This window comes from Ursus maritimus, unplaced genomic scaffold, assembly GCF_017311325.1.
Source record: "Ursus maritimus isolate PB19 unplaced genomic scaffold, ASM1731132v1 scaffold_22, whole genome shotgun sequence".
NCBI lineage: Eukaryota > Metazoa > Chordata > Mammalia > Carnivora > Ursidae > Ursus > Ursus maritimus.
The window spans coordinates 22043211-22057921 of record NW_024424675.1 but is presented as its reverse complement, the minus strand read 5'-3'; the positions used below and the strand labels follow the sequence as shown (position 1 = coordinate 22057921).

Genomic DNA, 14711 nt, shown 5'->3' with positions numbered 1-14711 from the left:
AAGATTGCAGAAAGAACAGGGTTGTTTTTGGGGAGTGGGGACAAGGGGTTGAGAACTCTCAATACATTTATTTATTTTTTTTAATTGAATCAATTGATAGGAAAATGTTAATAAGAACAATGATATATGGAGAAGGCCAAAACAGTGATGGCTGAAATTGTGGATAGAGTGGACCAGATGTGTCTGTGCTTCCTTTCAGCTCCAAAAGGCTGCTGTGGTGATTTCAGACAGCGCAGTCATCCATTCATGAAGAATGGGAACTTGAGACTCAGCCTAGAATGTAATCAATGCAGAAGGAATGACAGGAGATGAATCCTTTGGGTCAGGCTTACCCCTTGGAACAACTTGGGAAGTTCTTGCACACATCCTGGCGAGCAGGCACTGCCTCATTCACTCGCTCACCCACTGGGCACTTTCTGCCTAATAGTGCCTGGACGCGGCACAGCTCTGATGCCCCTGCTCTCCTAATACCTTTACCTCCACCCCCACTGGGGCCTGCTACTGAGTGGCCCTGCAGTGGCAGCCACAGTATAGGCAGACCCTGCCCTTCCTTTGTCTCTGTCCAGCCCCTGCCTTCCTCCTTTCATTGCCATCCACCCTCGGGGCCTGGGGAGCAAATGGCTTTGCTTCCATGAGAGAAATGATTTTGTCTCTTTCTTCATCCCATAGAGTTCCCATGGTTATCAAGCTGGAAAAAAAAATCCTCAAGGGCCTTTCCGCCTGCCTTTTGTAGTTGAGTTTTGTAGGTGAGAAACAAGGCCAGGGAGACTAGCAACTCCCCTAGCCCACAATCAATCCATCAGCAAATCCTTTCAGCTCTACTACTACTTTTTTTTTTTTTTTAAGTAAGCTATATACCCAACCTGGTCCTTGAACTCATGACCATGAGATCAAGAACCATATGGTTTACCAACTTCAGCTCTACTTTTATTTTCTATTTTTTTTTAAAGATTTTATTTATTTACTTGAGAGAGTGAGAGAGAGAGAGAGAGCATGAAAGACGAAGAGGCGGAGGGAGAGGGAGAAGCAGACTCCCTGCTGAGCCGGGAGCCTGATGCAGGGTGCTCCATCCCAGGACCCTGAGATCATGACCTGAGCTGAAGGCAGATGTTTAACCAGCTGAGCCACCCAGGTGCCCCTCTACTTTTAAAAATAAATTCTGAATCTGACTGCTTCTCACCAGCTTCCCTGGCACCATCCTGGCTAAATTGCTGTCTTCTTTCTCTTGGATGACTACATCACCTTCTCACCAGACTTCTTGCTTCCTTACACCCTTGACCCTGGAGGTCTCCACCCAACACCCAGAGGGAACCTGTCAAAAACCAAAGGGGGACGCCTTGATGGCTCAGTTGGTTAAGCGTCTGCCTTTGGCTCAGGTCATGATCCCAGGGTCCTGCGATTGAGTCCCGTGTTGGGCTCCTTGCTCAGCAGGGAGCCTGCTTCTCCCTCTGCCTGCCCCTCCCCCGGCTTGTGGTCAGGCTCTCTCTCTGACAAATAAATAAATAAAATCTTTAAAAAAACAAAAAACAAACCAAAGTTAGATCATGTCCCTGCAGTATTACCATGTCACTCAAAGGACAAAGCCAAATTCTTAAATGGCATTCAAGGCCGTGCATAGTCTGTCCCTTGGCTACTGCCAGACCCCATTGCTACCATTCTCCCACCATTCACTTCACTGTAGTCACACTGGCATTCCTGGAGTGCCTGTGTTTCTACCTCGGCCTTTGCAGTTGTTCTTTGCACTGCTTTCCTCAGATCCTTATGCTGCCTGTACCCTCACTTCATTCAGGGCTCTGATCAAATGTCACCTCCTCAAGAAGCTTTCCCTGACTGTGAGTTCTCATCCTCCTGTCTTTCATATTTTTGTCTAATCCTTTTCTCTCATTTATTTTTCTTTTTAGCGCTCGTCACCATCTGACACATTTATTTATTGCCTTTCTCCTCCCATTAAATTGTAAACCCACGCAGGTAGGCATTTTCATCTGATTTAGTCAGTGCTTTATCCCCAGTACTTAGCATAGTACCTGGCATTTAGTGGGTACTCTAATAAAGATTTATGGAATGAATGAGTGTCCAGAGCTTGCAGGACATCTTGTCTCGTCCTTCCTGCAACCTCACAGCTCAACCCACAAAGGGGTCATGATCTGTCTTAGAAAACTCAGATAAGAGCTCCATCAGAGCTACTTGGCATCACTTTTATTTCCAAGATCATGGCAGATAAAGGGAGGGACTGGCCTTGCAGAGGCTGGGTTGGGGGGCAGCTCTGAGCAGCCACAGCACACCTCTCCCTTTCCCACCCACAAAGCACCCAGGGACCCAGGGAGCATGCCTCTTCTCTTCCCTGTCCTCAAAGTTATGACTGCCAGGGCCCAAAATAGCAGATGCTCATGAAATAGCGGGCAGGTGCAAGGGTGCAAGGGGGAGGGAAGGAAGAGCTTACTAACATCCCTCTGCATCTGTCCTGTTGCACTGGCAAATGTAACATGTTCTGGAGTCAGACCCCCTCACTCACTAGCTGGTCATCTTAGGCAAAATCTCATCACCTCTCTGAGTCTTAGCTTCCTCATTAGTAAAATGGGGACAACGCTTACTTGCAAGATTTTGAGAATTCAAGCAGGGGTTCGGTAAATATTAGCTGTTTTGTGTGTGTGTGTGTTTGTAGCTGTAAAAATTGAGATGCACCATTGGAAGCACAAATGAGGCCACTCCTTTAGCTATAAAGTAACAGCTAATAACATTTATTGAGTTCTGTGAACCATTTACTTCTTGCTGCCAAGCCTGTGATGTAAGCACAGTGCTCTCACTTTATTTTTTTTTTTAAGATTTTATTTATTTATTTATTTATTTGAGAGAGAGAGCAAGCGCATGCACACGTGCACGGTAGTGGGGGAGGGCGTGGCGGAGGGAGAGGGAGAGGCAGAATCTCAGGCAAAATCTCTGCTGAGTACAGAGCTTGATGCGGGCTCCATCTCATGACCCTGAGATCATGACCAGAACCAAAATCAAGAGTCCAGCGCTCAACGGACTGAGCCACTCAGGTGCCCCACAGTGCTGTCACTTTATGGGCAGGAACCCTGGCCTGGGGAGGTAAAGGGTCTTGCCTCAGGTCCATCAAAATAGGCGGTCATAGAGCTGAGGCCAAAACGCATACCGTCAGACTCCAGGAGTCAGCAGGCCTTTTAGAGGAATCCCTTTACCTCCTGTGGGTCTCAGTTTCCCATCTGTTTAAGGAGGGAGTTGAACCAGACATCTCTGAACCGCAGGATCATGACACATGAATTCTTGAGTGACCCACATGTCACATCAGGTGGGCCAGCAAATTGCTTTGGGGCCTCCTGGTGGCGGTGATCTTCTGCAGTTTTTTGGTGCTCTGGGTGTTGACTGAACAGCAAACCCCCTGCGACACCCTGCTGGGACAGCAGTCTAGCTGTCCTGGTACCATCCCAGGCATCTTGCTGTTTTGTACCTTGAGGCAACTGATGGACTAGGTTGGGGATGAATTGAGAAGACTAGAAGGAACCAGAATATAGGAAATGCAACCCAGCAGGAGCTTTGGGCTCTGAGTTTTTGGTTACAAGGTGGTGTATATGTGAGCATTCATATGTATAGGGGGGAGGGAAGGGTGTTACAGGGATTTGTTCCCATCCTCAAATCCTCCAGAGCTGTTGCCTTCTGCTGTGGAATTCCAAACATTTCCGATCAGATAAAGGTGGCTGAAAATACCCGGAACTTGTTTGGACTAGTTGGAGGTGGTGCTAGGGTGAAGAGGTTGAGGCCACAGGGGCAGAGCCCGGCAAGATCGGGCCTCTCTGAGGAGCTTGCCCTGCGTCACAAATGTGCGCATTGCCCTTTTCCTACAGGTCTCAAATCCCATTGCCCTCGAATCCTACAGGGCAAGACTCAGCAGGCTTTGAGGTGGAGGGGGGTCACTCTTTATGGCAACATGTCCTTCTATTGCAGAATGTTGCCTCTTACCTTCCACACTAATTACTGGGTCTTCTGAATCCCTTCAGAGACAGAACTTAGGTAGTCACTCAGCCGTCCATGTGTGAGCTACGTTCATCCTCTTCAAGCTGCAGCACTAGTAGGAGTTCTTGGGATGATCCCCTTCATTTTACAGATGGGGAAAGTCTCAGACTTTCCCAGTATCCCAGACAGGGGAACAGACTCAACCTAAGCAAGACAGTGATAGTGCTGGGACACGAAAGCCACATCTGCTGACTCTCTGCCCGGCGTTCTCTTCTTAACAGCATGCAGCATTGATCAGCACCAGATGAGGCGGTGGGGATAGCTTTGGGTAGAAATGAGAAGGGAACAGCTGCTTTGGACCATGGAGTACTTGGAGGCATAGACCACAAAAGGAAACAGAGTTTTAAGGAGAGGGTTGGCCTTAGAGACCCAAGTCCCTATTCATTGTAGGTTGCTAACCTCAGTTCCTTCTGCCTGTTGCCTCAACACAATGCAGAAGATTCCTTTTCCAGAACCTTCCTATAAACTTCCTGTCGCCCTCCCTGAGCCTGGAAGAACTTGGTATCTGGGGAGTCCTGGTCACCCTGCCCAATCACCTCGTGTCTCGGGGCCTCCTCCTAGTTTTGTCAGGCAGTGAGGAGGGATGAAGAGAGAGAGAACTGGCCTTTCTTCCCTACCCTCCTCATTGTCCACCAATCAGCTATACTTGTCAGAACCTTGTCTAGGCCCAGCATTGGGCTAGGCCTGAGAGACAGAGCTCATGGACAAAAATGAGCAGGTCAGAGCAAAATAAGTCAGTCAGAGAAAGACAAATAGCATATGATTTCACTCATATATGGAATTTAAGAAACAAACGATCATAGAGGAAAAATGGAGGCAAACCAAGAAACAGATTCTTAACTATAAGAACTGAAGGTTGGGTGGGGGAGGGGCTGGGTGAAAGTGGTGAAGTGTTAAGGAGTGCTCTTGTCCTGAGGAAAACAGGGTGATGTATGGAAGTGCTGAAGCACTATATTGAATGCTGAAACTAATATTACACTGTATGTTAACTGGAATTTAAACAAAAACTTTTGAAAAATGAACAGCTCAACAAACTGGCAAGAAAACTGAAGGAGACTTGGAGGCAGAAAGCAGGAGTCCTCCTTGAAGAAGTAACCTGGAGGTGAAGACTTAAGAGATAAATTAGAGAGACCTTGGTAGAGGGATCAGCATGGGCCAAGGTCCTGAGGCTGAAGAGAACATGGTATGTGAGGAATGAAGCAGCCTGGCCCTAGACAAAGCTGAGGAAATCCTGTAGGGTCTTACAGACCCGGGAGAAGGCTGTAAGACACAAGCTGAGCCCTGGTCTAATAATAAGAACAGTAATAATAGCTGACATTTATTCAAAATCTGCTCTGTGCCGTGCAGAGTTGTAAGAGCCTCCCAAGTTACGGTGTTCTTGTGAAATAAGCACATCTTTAATCTCCATTTTATAGATGATGTCCAAAGCCAACATGTCTTAAGTCTAGTTGCAAGACTTACTGGGTACCTGCCTACTCTTTGCTATGGCAGCCCAGCTCGGTAGAGAAATAGAAGTTAATTTGTCACCAGCCTTGGCCTTATCCACATAGTGCTGCTGCTTTACCAGTGAGGAAATTCTACTCGGAGAGGAGCACAACCTGGTCCAGGGCCCAGAACAAGGCCGGCAAAGCTTCCTCTGCCAGCCTGTGGTGACAAATTGGGCAGCCCTTGGGACAGAGTTGGAGGAAAGCAGCAGAAGAGGACCAAACTTGATGCCAGCCAGTGGGGGGAGGTAGAGGGAAAGAGGCAAATGTTTTCCCAGAGAGCTGTCCAAAAGTGAAGCCCTCTGAGTGTGTAAGCAGAGATGCCCTAGAGATGACTGTGAACTCCCACGAGTATGGACCCTCTGGAGTGAAACAGACCTACTACGTGACCTTGGCGCTCCACCTTTCTGAACCCTAAGAAATGAGGATGTTAGGGGTGACCTTGTGCGTCACATGGGAAGTTGGATGATTACATTACAAGATCACTTTTGAGTCTCTGACTTTTTTTTAAGGGTGAGCCTTGGTCGTCACCCAGAACACTGGGAGAAGAATGAAAGGCTGTGGCCATCTACTCATGAGAAAATAGGGTGTCCCCAGGGATGGAATGAGAGAGGGTTGAGATGAGGAGGCCTCGGAATTCCAGAGAATGAATGCATATGAGCATGTAGCAGCCTTCCAGGAGCCATTAAGTGCTGGGCTCTAGATACAGACTGCCGCGTACAAATCCCAACTCTGCCATTTATGAAGTATAATGACCTTGGGAGGGTCCCTTGACCTCTCTGCCCTTGTTTCCTCATCTGTAACATGGAAAGTAACAATAACACTTCATGGGGTTATTGCAAAGATTAAGAAAATTCGTATCCAGGACTAAGCTCTTAGCATCATGCCTGGTACATGGTAAGTGCCCAGTAAATATCAGTCACACTCCCAGGGAAGGAGGTTGTGAGCCCCTAAATGAGCATCTGTGCCCCCCAGTAAATGCTTTTCTGAATTGTCTGTCTCTGTCTGTAAGACTAGTACCCTGGTTCTGAGCTGACGAGGTGGAGAGCCCACACTCGCACTGCTGGGCCTGATAGCTTTCTCAATTCCCCAGCGGAGGTGTTATCTCCTCCCGGCACAACCACTTCCTTTTCTGAGAAATGAGCACATCTGTCAGGCTTCTGAGAACTAATGGTGAGGGAGGAGGCGGGGGAGGAGAAGCTGGCAGCTGACGGGGGCAGAGCTGGAGAAAGATTAACATGAAGTTTGCTGCGAGGATGTCTCCAAATATTCCTTAAAGCCCAGATGGCTTGAGCCCCCCATGACACCCACTTCAGCCAGTAACACCGAGGTCACCTTGCTTTACTAAGTGCTTTCATCCCCCGATCTTAGCACCACTGTCTTGGGAGGTCAGAGTAGGAGAAACTGAGGCTCCAAAGTAGAGAGGCTTGCGATGGCGCCCACAGCTGGGCTGGCTAGACTGGTGTTGCCCTAGCACAGTGTGGTCACTCATCTCTGCCTCTGCCCCAGCTGAGCTGCCTCTCTAAATTGCCCACATCCAAATGCAACCCCACCCCTGATGGAGGAGAGAGGCTGTGTTCCTTTCACATTGCTGAGGCCAACAGCTCCCCTGGGAAAGCCAAGGGAAGTGGATTCCAACCACAAACCTCATCTCTTCCGAGTCTCCGCCTGCACCTCCCTGCCAAGAGAGTGATAAGGCCTCTCTGCTTGCCCCATCCCCCCTTCCTGCCATCTCCCAGGGATCTCTTAACAAGGCCTCATTTATCTATTCAGCAGGCCTATATCAGCCTCTCCCTCAGGGAAACTGAGGCTAGCAGCAGAAAGTGACTCTGCAGGTGACTCATGGCCTGCTCATGCAGGGCCATGACGAGGCCACGGCAAGGTACAACATTGATGTCTCTGGCACTTTCCCTGGGCTGCTAGGAGCCCCTTCCTCTTCTCCACCTACCTCTTTCCCAAAATAACCAAGCAGGAAGGAAGTGGTGGGCCTGGGCCATCCAGAGTCACCCTAGAGGAAGGAAGGGCCCGTCTGGCACAAGCACTTGTTCCCCCCACTGAAGCCAGGACGGAAGGGTTTCACTTTCCCTCCTGGTCTTCGTCACATCCTTTTCCTGTGGCACCCAGTTCCCCTCAGCTGGCTGGGGGCCAGAGCTCATTCATTCAGCTGGTGGCCTCGGGCAACCTTCCCCCTCCTAGAAGGACTCAGGACTATAGCCCTGGCCGGGAATATGGGGTTTGCTGCTGTATGTACGGGACCTTGCAGCTGACTTCCCCACATAGCCTCTTTGGGCAGGTGTCTTGGTATCTCTGAGTCTCAGTTTGCCTGGGTATAGATCAAGGTCCTTCTTCAGTAATGAAGTGCATGCACCTGGCCCACGATGAGGCCTTGCAGAGTATCGTCCTCTTGAAAGTGAACACAGTCCTGAATGGAGGTTGGAAGCAAAGACACTGGAGCCAGACTGTTGGTGCAGGCAACCCAGCCACTGTGTGACCCTGGGCAAGTCACAGATTATCTGAGAGCTGCATGTCCATCAGCTGTATGATGGGTTAACAATAGAACCCACTGCCCGGCGGTGTGGAGACAGTTCAGTGAACTTCATCTACAAAAAGGACTGAAAAGAGTGCTTTCCTTGCAGGGTAAGTGCTCGGGAAGCATCTGCTGCCGCTGCCACTGGTTCTCTCTGATAGGGACAGCAGGGACTGAGGTGGCAGGATCAGACATCAGAATGAGCAAGAAGTCAGAACTCAGGCAAATCCCAGTCCCACCACTTCCTAGATTGAAGGTGGATGAACTCTGAAGCCACCATTTTCACATCTGTACAACAAGGCCATTGATAAATATTATGAGGATTAAATGAAGATAGTCCCTCATTTAAATGTTCCTCTAAAGTAGATTCATTTAGAGATGCCTGGGTGGCTCATTCGGTTGAGCGTCTGACTCTTGATTTCAGTTCAGGTCATGATCTCCTGGGTTGTGAGATGGAGGGAGCTCTGCAGCCCTGCATGAGTCCGTGCTCCGCAGGGACTCAACTGGAGATTCTCTCCCTCTGCCCCTCCCCTGCTCACCCTCATTGCACGCACACGCGTGCTTTCTCTCTCTCAAGTAAATAAATCTTTAAAAAAAAATTTTAGGGACACCTGGGTGGCTCAGTTGCTTAAGCGTCTCCCTTTGGCTCAGGTCATGATCCCGGGAATCCGGGATCAGTCCCACATAGGGCTCCCTGCTGAGCAGGGAGTCTGCTGCTCCCTCTTCCCTTCACCCCACTATTGCCCGCCTGCTCTCTCTCGCTCTCTCTCTAGTAAATAAATAAAATCTTTAAAATAAATAAGTAAATTTTAAAAAATAAATTAGATTTATTTAGGGGCACCTGGCTGGCTTAGTCAGTGGAGCATGTAACTCTTGATCTTGGGGCTGTGAGTTCAGGCCCCAGGTTGGGCATAGAGCTTACTTAAAAAAAAACTATAGGGGCACCTGGCTGGCTCAGCAGGTGGAGCGTGTGACTCCTGATTTCAGGGTTGTGCGTTTGAGTGTTACGTTGGATGTGAGATTACTTAAAAATAAAATCTTTTTGGGGCGCCTGAGTGGCACAGCGGTTGTGCGTCTGCCTTCGGCTCAGGGCGTGGTCCCGGCGTTATGGGATCGAGCCCCACATCAGGCTCCTCTGCTATGAGCCTGCTTCTTCCTCTCCCACTCCCCCTGCTTGTGTTCCCTCTCTCGCTGGCTGTCTCTATCTCTGTCGAATAAAATAAAATAAATCTTAAAAAAAAAATAAAATAAAATCTTTTTTAAAAATTATAAAATAGATTAAGAATGGCACCTTCTGTGCGCGTGGTACAGCGTCAGGTTTTGGAGATACAAGGGACAAAATCAGACACAGTCTAGTGGGGGAGACAGGACAAAAAATAATCACTCAAATGAATGTGATTATACATGGAATCGGGGAATATGGCGTCATCGAGGTAAAGTGCTTTAGCTCGGTGCTCAGCACAATTAAAACATTCAGATGTGTTAATAAAGGTCAGCTGCCATAATAGCATTTGTTATTATTTTATTATTATTTAACAAGAAAGGACACTGGGCTGTTCAAGCTCACACCAGAAAGTGGCATGGAAACGTGGGAGGTGAGAGAGAAGGGTGGGCCATTAGAGGACTGATCAGACTCAAGTAGGCCCTGAGCTTCAGCCCCTGGCAGGGTGGATGGGCCGCTGCCTTAGGGGAAGTGTTGTGGCCTGCGTTGTTCAGTTGGCCTCTGGGCAGAGATCTCGCTGTAGTCAGTCTGTGCCTGTCTGGATGGGTCTGGCTTCAGACATGGGTCACACTTGGTCCCTACCTACACGATCCCCCAGACTGTGGGGGGAAAGACTGACACACAAATGGGCCTCAGTTTAGGGACAGCCTGCCTCCCATTCTCACCTCAGGGCCTTTGCACTTGTTGCTACTCCTGGAACATGCTCTTTTATACCCAAGATTTTTGATCCTCCCATGGCCACTGCCACCTTGTCTTTCAGCTGTCAACTCAAACCTCACTTCCCCAGGGGGACCTTCTCTGACCACTCCGCCTATATCAGTCCCCCAGGTGTTCCCTATCACCTCCCCATGACTTCATTGTCTTCAAAACCCCATCATCTCTGAAATTGTCTTGTTTCTTATTATCCTCTCTGCTTCCCACTAGGACAGTGTTTCTCAACCTCTTTCCCTTATCGCCACCCCCCCAAGGCATCTTTTTCTACATTCTTGTCCTAATTGCCTTCCCATGACATTTGAATACCACAGCTGTACTCTGTATCTCTTTGTATGCTGTGGCCCCATGGAAAGCCACAAACCACTGTAGTTGCCAAGAATTTTTTGCTTTACCCCACTGGAGGTGATTGCCTTCCCGTTGAGAGCGTGCGGACTAGAATGTAAGCGCCATAAAAGCAGATCTTGTTTGTCTTGTTCACCGCTGTGTCTTAGTGCTGGGCTTGGAGCATGGTTTGCACTCAAGAAATATTTCTGGTGTGAATGAGTGTCCAAAACCCTGGAAGCGCAAAGGAGACACTCGTTGTGGAGTCTTATAAGCTGAGTAGGGGTTGGTTTACTGAGGAAGATGATATAGGGAGGGTGACCAGTTAGAGGACACAATGGGTGAGAAACACTCTGGAGTATGCCAGGTTGGGCCATTCCACGTACATGGCCAGGACTGTTGGAGGCAGGACCTTGAAAGTGGTCCCAGCCGTGGGCTTCTCCTGGGGACCCTGGTTCTTGGCTCACTCCTGTGAGGAGCCCTGATGCCAAGTCAGAAGATACCAATTCCTAGTCCAAGCTCTACCACAAACCAGCTGTGTGAAACTATAGAATGGGCAGGTGGGTTGGCCTAACTGACTTGTGGGGTCTGCCTGGCTGGGAGTCCATGATCCTGCCATAGAGGTCATTAGCCATTGCCTGTCCCCAGTGGCCCTGAAAACCCCTGCATGGATCCCATGTCAGTGGTCACAACTGCAAAGAGAAACTTCCACTTTGCTCTCACTCAAGTTGAGGATGCAGACAGCCTCAGGCCTGGGTCTCCTGAAAGCCTCTGTGACATCAGAGACTTCCCTGCAACCCACCCTTACAATCTCACCCCCCTGCCCACCATGCCAGCTCTGGCTGAAACTAGTGGGAACCATTGAAGAGCACTGGGGCTTATCTCTGCTATTCCAGAACAGGGCTGCCCTGCAATGCTGTTTATTTATCCAGGGCAACCGCCCACTGAGAAAATGGCTGTGTTTGTTTCCAAGTGTGTCGTGTGAACCTTGAGCTAAATATACCCACACCACTGCCTCCCCAGCACCCGCCCCGGAATAGCACACCCCATTTTGCTCATGTTCTGTCTGCAGAAGCAGTCCCCAGAATCCACAGCCCCTGGAATCATAATTCCCCTTCCCCAGGAGAAGGAGCTCCTGAAAAGGAGATGAAGGTTGTCCTGGCCAGGAAGGCATGAGTCGGGGGCTGGGCAGGTCAGAGTCTTGTTCTCTATAACACCAAAATGAAAATATTCCCTCCACCCTGGAATGACTGTTCCTGGACAGTGAGTGCTTTGTGCCCTTGCAGGGACAGGGCCTGTTTACTCCAACCCAGCCCCAGAGAGGAAAGTTTCCTGTGGCTGCCAGCCCTCCAGTTTAGGAAAGTTCCCATCGAGGGAGCCAGGCCTCTCCCACTTTGGCTGCAACCCCAGTGTCCCTGGTTTCTTGTGAGACATTGCGCCCCTTGGGATAGCCAGGTCCTTCTGGCCTTGGTCTCACTTCTCCCATGCTCCCAACAGTCCAGGACTCTCCCCCATTATGGGTCCATCTTTTTTGTGACTCCATTTGGGCCTACTTTACTTAGGACCAGAAAAAACTGTAACTCTTGTAAGAATTTTCTCGTCCGCCAACACTCATGAGGCCAGCCAGGATGAAGGGGGAAAGATAGGGAAGCATATCCACACCAGTGATGCCTGGGCAGCAACAAGGCCAAAGAATTAGGAGGCTGGCTGGCTGCCACACCCCTGCCCTTCTCTCCCCAGACCCAAGGTTCCCTCTCGACCCCACCCCACCTCCCTCTTCCTAGAATCCATTTCAGCCCTACTGACAGGACAGATTGTCCCAGCCCCCCACACAGGGAAGTGTCCTGCTAGAGCCATACTTCCTTTGGAGCTGAGCGGCCCTGGGTTCTGATCCTGCCTCTGCTGCCTATTAGCTGGGTGACCCCAGGCAAGGTCTTCCTATCCGTTGAAATGGGGCTCAAATCTACCTGATGAAGGTGAAATGGCTATAACTGCCTGGCACTTAGTAGTAGTACCTTCCCTCTGCATGTGCCAGACACTGTTCCAGGCGCTGAGTATATAGAGACAAGCCAGGGTCTCTGCCTGTGTCAAGCCACACCTAGTGCAGGAGACAAAACAAAAACAAATTGTCGAATCTGGTTGTGAAGAGTGCCGGGAAGAAAAACAAAGCAAGGTAGAGAAAGATGAGGATGGGTGCCATTTTAGAAGAGGTGACCAAGGCAGGCCTCCCTGAGGAGATGACATCTGAGTAGATTCAGGAGTGAAATGAGGGGGTGGTGGTGATCTGGGGTCCAGTGCTCCGGTCAGCGAGAACAGCAAGCTCCTGAGCCAGGTGTTCGAGGAAGAGCAAGGAGGCCGGTTTGATGAGTGTGCAGTGGGGAGGGGGGCAGGTGCCACTAGACCTCGCGGGCCGTGGTAAGAAGTGGGGACTTTATTCCGGGTGTTCGGGTGTGATGGGAAGCCTTGGGAAGGCTGAGAGCTTGGGATGAGATGGGAAGGAGTGACATGGTCTGAATGGAGGGGCTTTTTCTGGTATTTTTCCCCCCAATACCTGGTAAACGTTCTGGTAAGGGCTCTAGCTTGTGTGTCACTCCTACCTCCCTAATGGCTTAATAAATATTGAGGAGTCTTTGAATCATCTTGGCGGTTCGGTGCGCATGGCATTCCGCTAGGTACGAGGGATGTGAGCAGAAATGACACAGGCTTTCTAAGTGCAAGGCAAAGCTGTTGGAGGACTTGAAGCTCAGGCGTGCCATGATCTGATCTATGGTTTTTAAAAATCCTCCATGTGGAGCATGAACTGAGTGGGGTTATCAAGACCAGAAGTAGGGCCAGGCAGGTCTCACAGTGAGCAGACTGGCCTGGTGGGACTTGGAACCAACTGGAGATGGCAGGTGTCTGAGGGAGCAGCCACTACTCAGCCAGGTGGGACCAGGTGGAAATGAGGGCCCATGGGCTCTGTGTTCATTCATCTGTGATCCATTCACTCTAGACACTCCCTAGGCCCACAGGCTCCTGGTCTATAAATGGGGAGAGACAGCCTGCACTGCAGCATCGTTGGAGGACTAAAGGACAAACGGGGTGCAAAGCTTACTTATTAAAGAGGGCTGCAGCCCCCTCTCCCTGCCCCACAGGCTGGCTCCACCCTGGGCTGGGTAATTTAACCCACAGCCCCACCTTCCCATATCATGTGCTTGCCTCCTGACTGCCCTGGGGGTGAGGGCTGTTGCTCGCCTCCTTCTGGGCCCCGAGTCACACCCCCAGGGGGTGAGGGACAGGGCCTCGCAGACCCCATCCCAGTCCTGTAATGGAGTAGCTGTCCCTCTGCTTGCCCTCTGTCTACCCATCAGCCGGGCCCTCCCCTCTCCAGAGGGAGAAGGAGCCTCAGGCCAATAGTCCCCAGACCTGGCCTACCCCTAAATCACTGGGAATTTAGCCCTGTCCCCTCTCCCTCCCTGCCTTAGTCACATCAGTGGGGAGGCTAAGGCCTAGTGGTTCTGCACTATGCACAGCCTCAGCTGCATGCTCCTCCTCGGCTTCCAGACCACACATGGGCCGGCTCTCGCTCACTACTTCACCCTCATCTCCCCATGCCCTTCTTTCCTGCCTTCTGCTCCAGCCGCCTAGCCTCCCTTCACTTCCCTGCTCCTGCCCTCTTTCCCGCCGCAGATTCTCCAGTACCACTTTTTAGCCAGCTCACCTTGGACAAAGCCCTTCCCAGCTTTGTACCGTTATCTCAGCAATAAAGTGCGTTGGTCATCATCCCTAGCTGGGCGGCAGGAAGGAGGGCAGCCGTGAACCCTTTATCTGGCCCAGAGTGGGCATGGATGGCTGTTGTTTTTCAAATCACTATTGCAGGGATGCTTGGGTGGCTCAGTCGTTAAGCGTCTGCCTTTGACTCAGGTCATGATGCTTCCTGCCTGCTGTTCCCCCTGCTTGTGCACTCTCTCTCTCTCTCTGACAAATAAATAAATTTAAAAAAAATCTCCAAATCACTGTTGCATGCAGGTGGCCTCCTTCTCCTGCCTATCCACATTACTGATGTAGCACTTAAACAGCAGCCTCCTTTCTGTTCTCTCTCCCTGCAGGACACTTTCGTGGAACTCTACGGGAACAATGCAGCGGCTGAAAGCCGGAAGGGCCAGGAGCGCTTCAACCGCTGGTTCCTGACAGGCATGACTGTGGCTGGCGTGGTTCTGCTGGGCTCGCTCTTCAGTCGGAAATGACCAGACACTGACCACCCACTTACCCTCCCACCCCTGTCCTGCTCCCACCACATCCCTTTGTCCAGCCACCATTGCCACCAGGAGAACCACTACATGCAGCCTATGGTCACCTACCCATCACAGGGTTGGGCCTAGACCTGGTCCCCCGCAGTTAGTTTTCTAGAATCTTCCACGCTTCTGTGAAAGCC

At 50.4% G+C, this 14711-nt stretch overlaps 1 protein-coding gene across 5 annotated transcripts in view; it reads left to right on the top strand.

The window, feature by feature from the left end:
- Positions 1 to 14711, top strand: part of BCL2L1 (BCL2 like 1) — a 48881-nt gene that overhangs the window by 32834 nt on the left and 1336 nt on the right. For all 5 annotated transcript variants that reach the window (XM_040638128.1, XM_040638127.1, XM_008703238.2 and 2 more), the window contains exon 3: positions 14386 to 14711. This exon is cut by the window's right edge and continues 1336 nt beyond it. In XM_040638128.1, coding sequence (XP_040494062.1) covers positions 14386 to 14523 — 138 coding nt within the window. In that variant the 3' untranslated portion in view covers positions 14524 to 14711. The remainder of the gene's footprint in view (positions 1 to 14385) is intronic.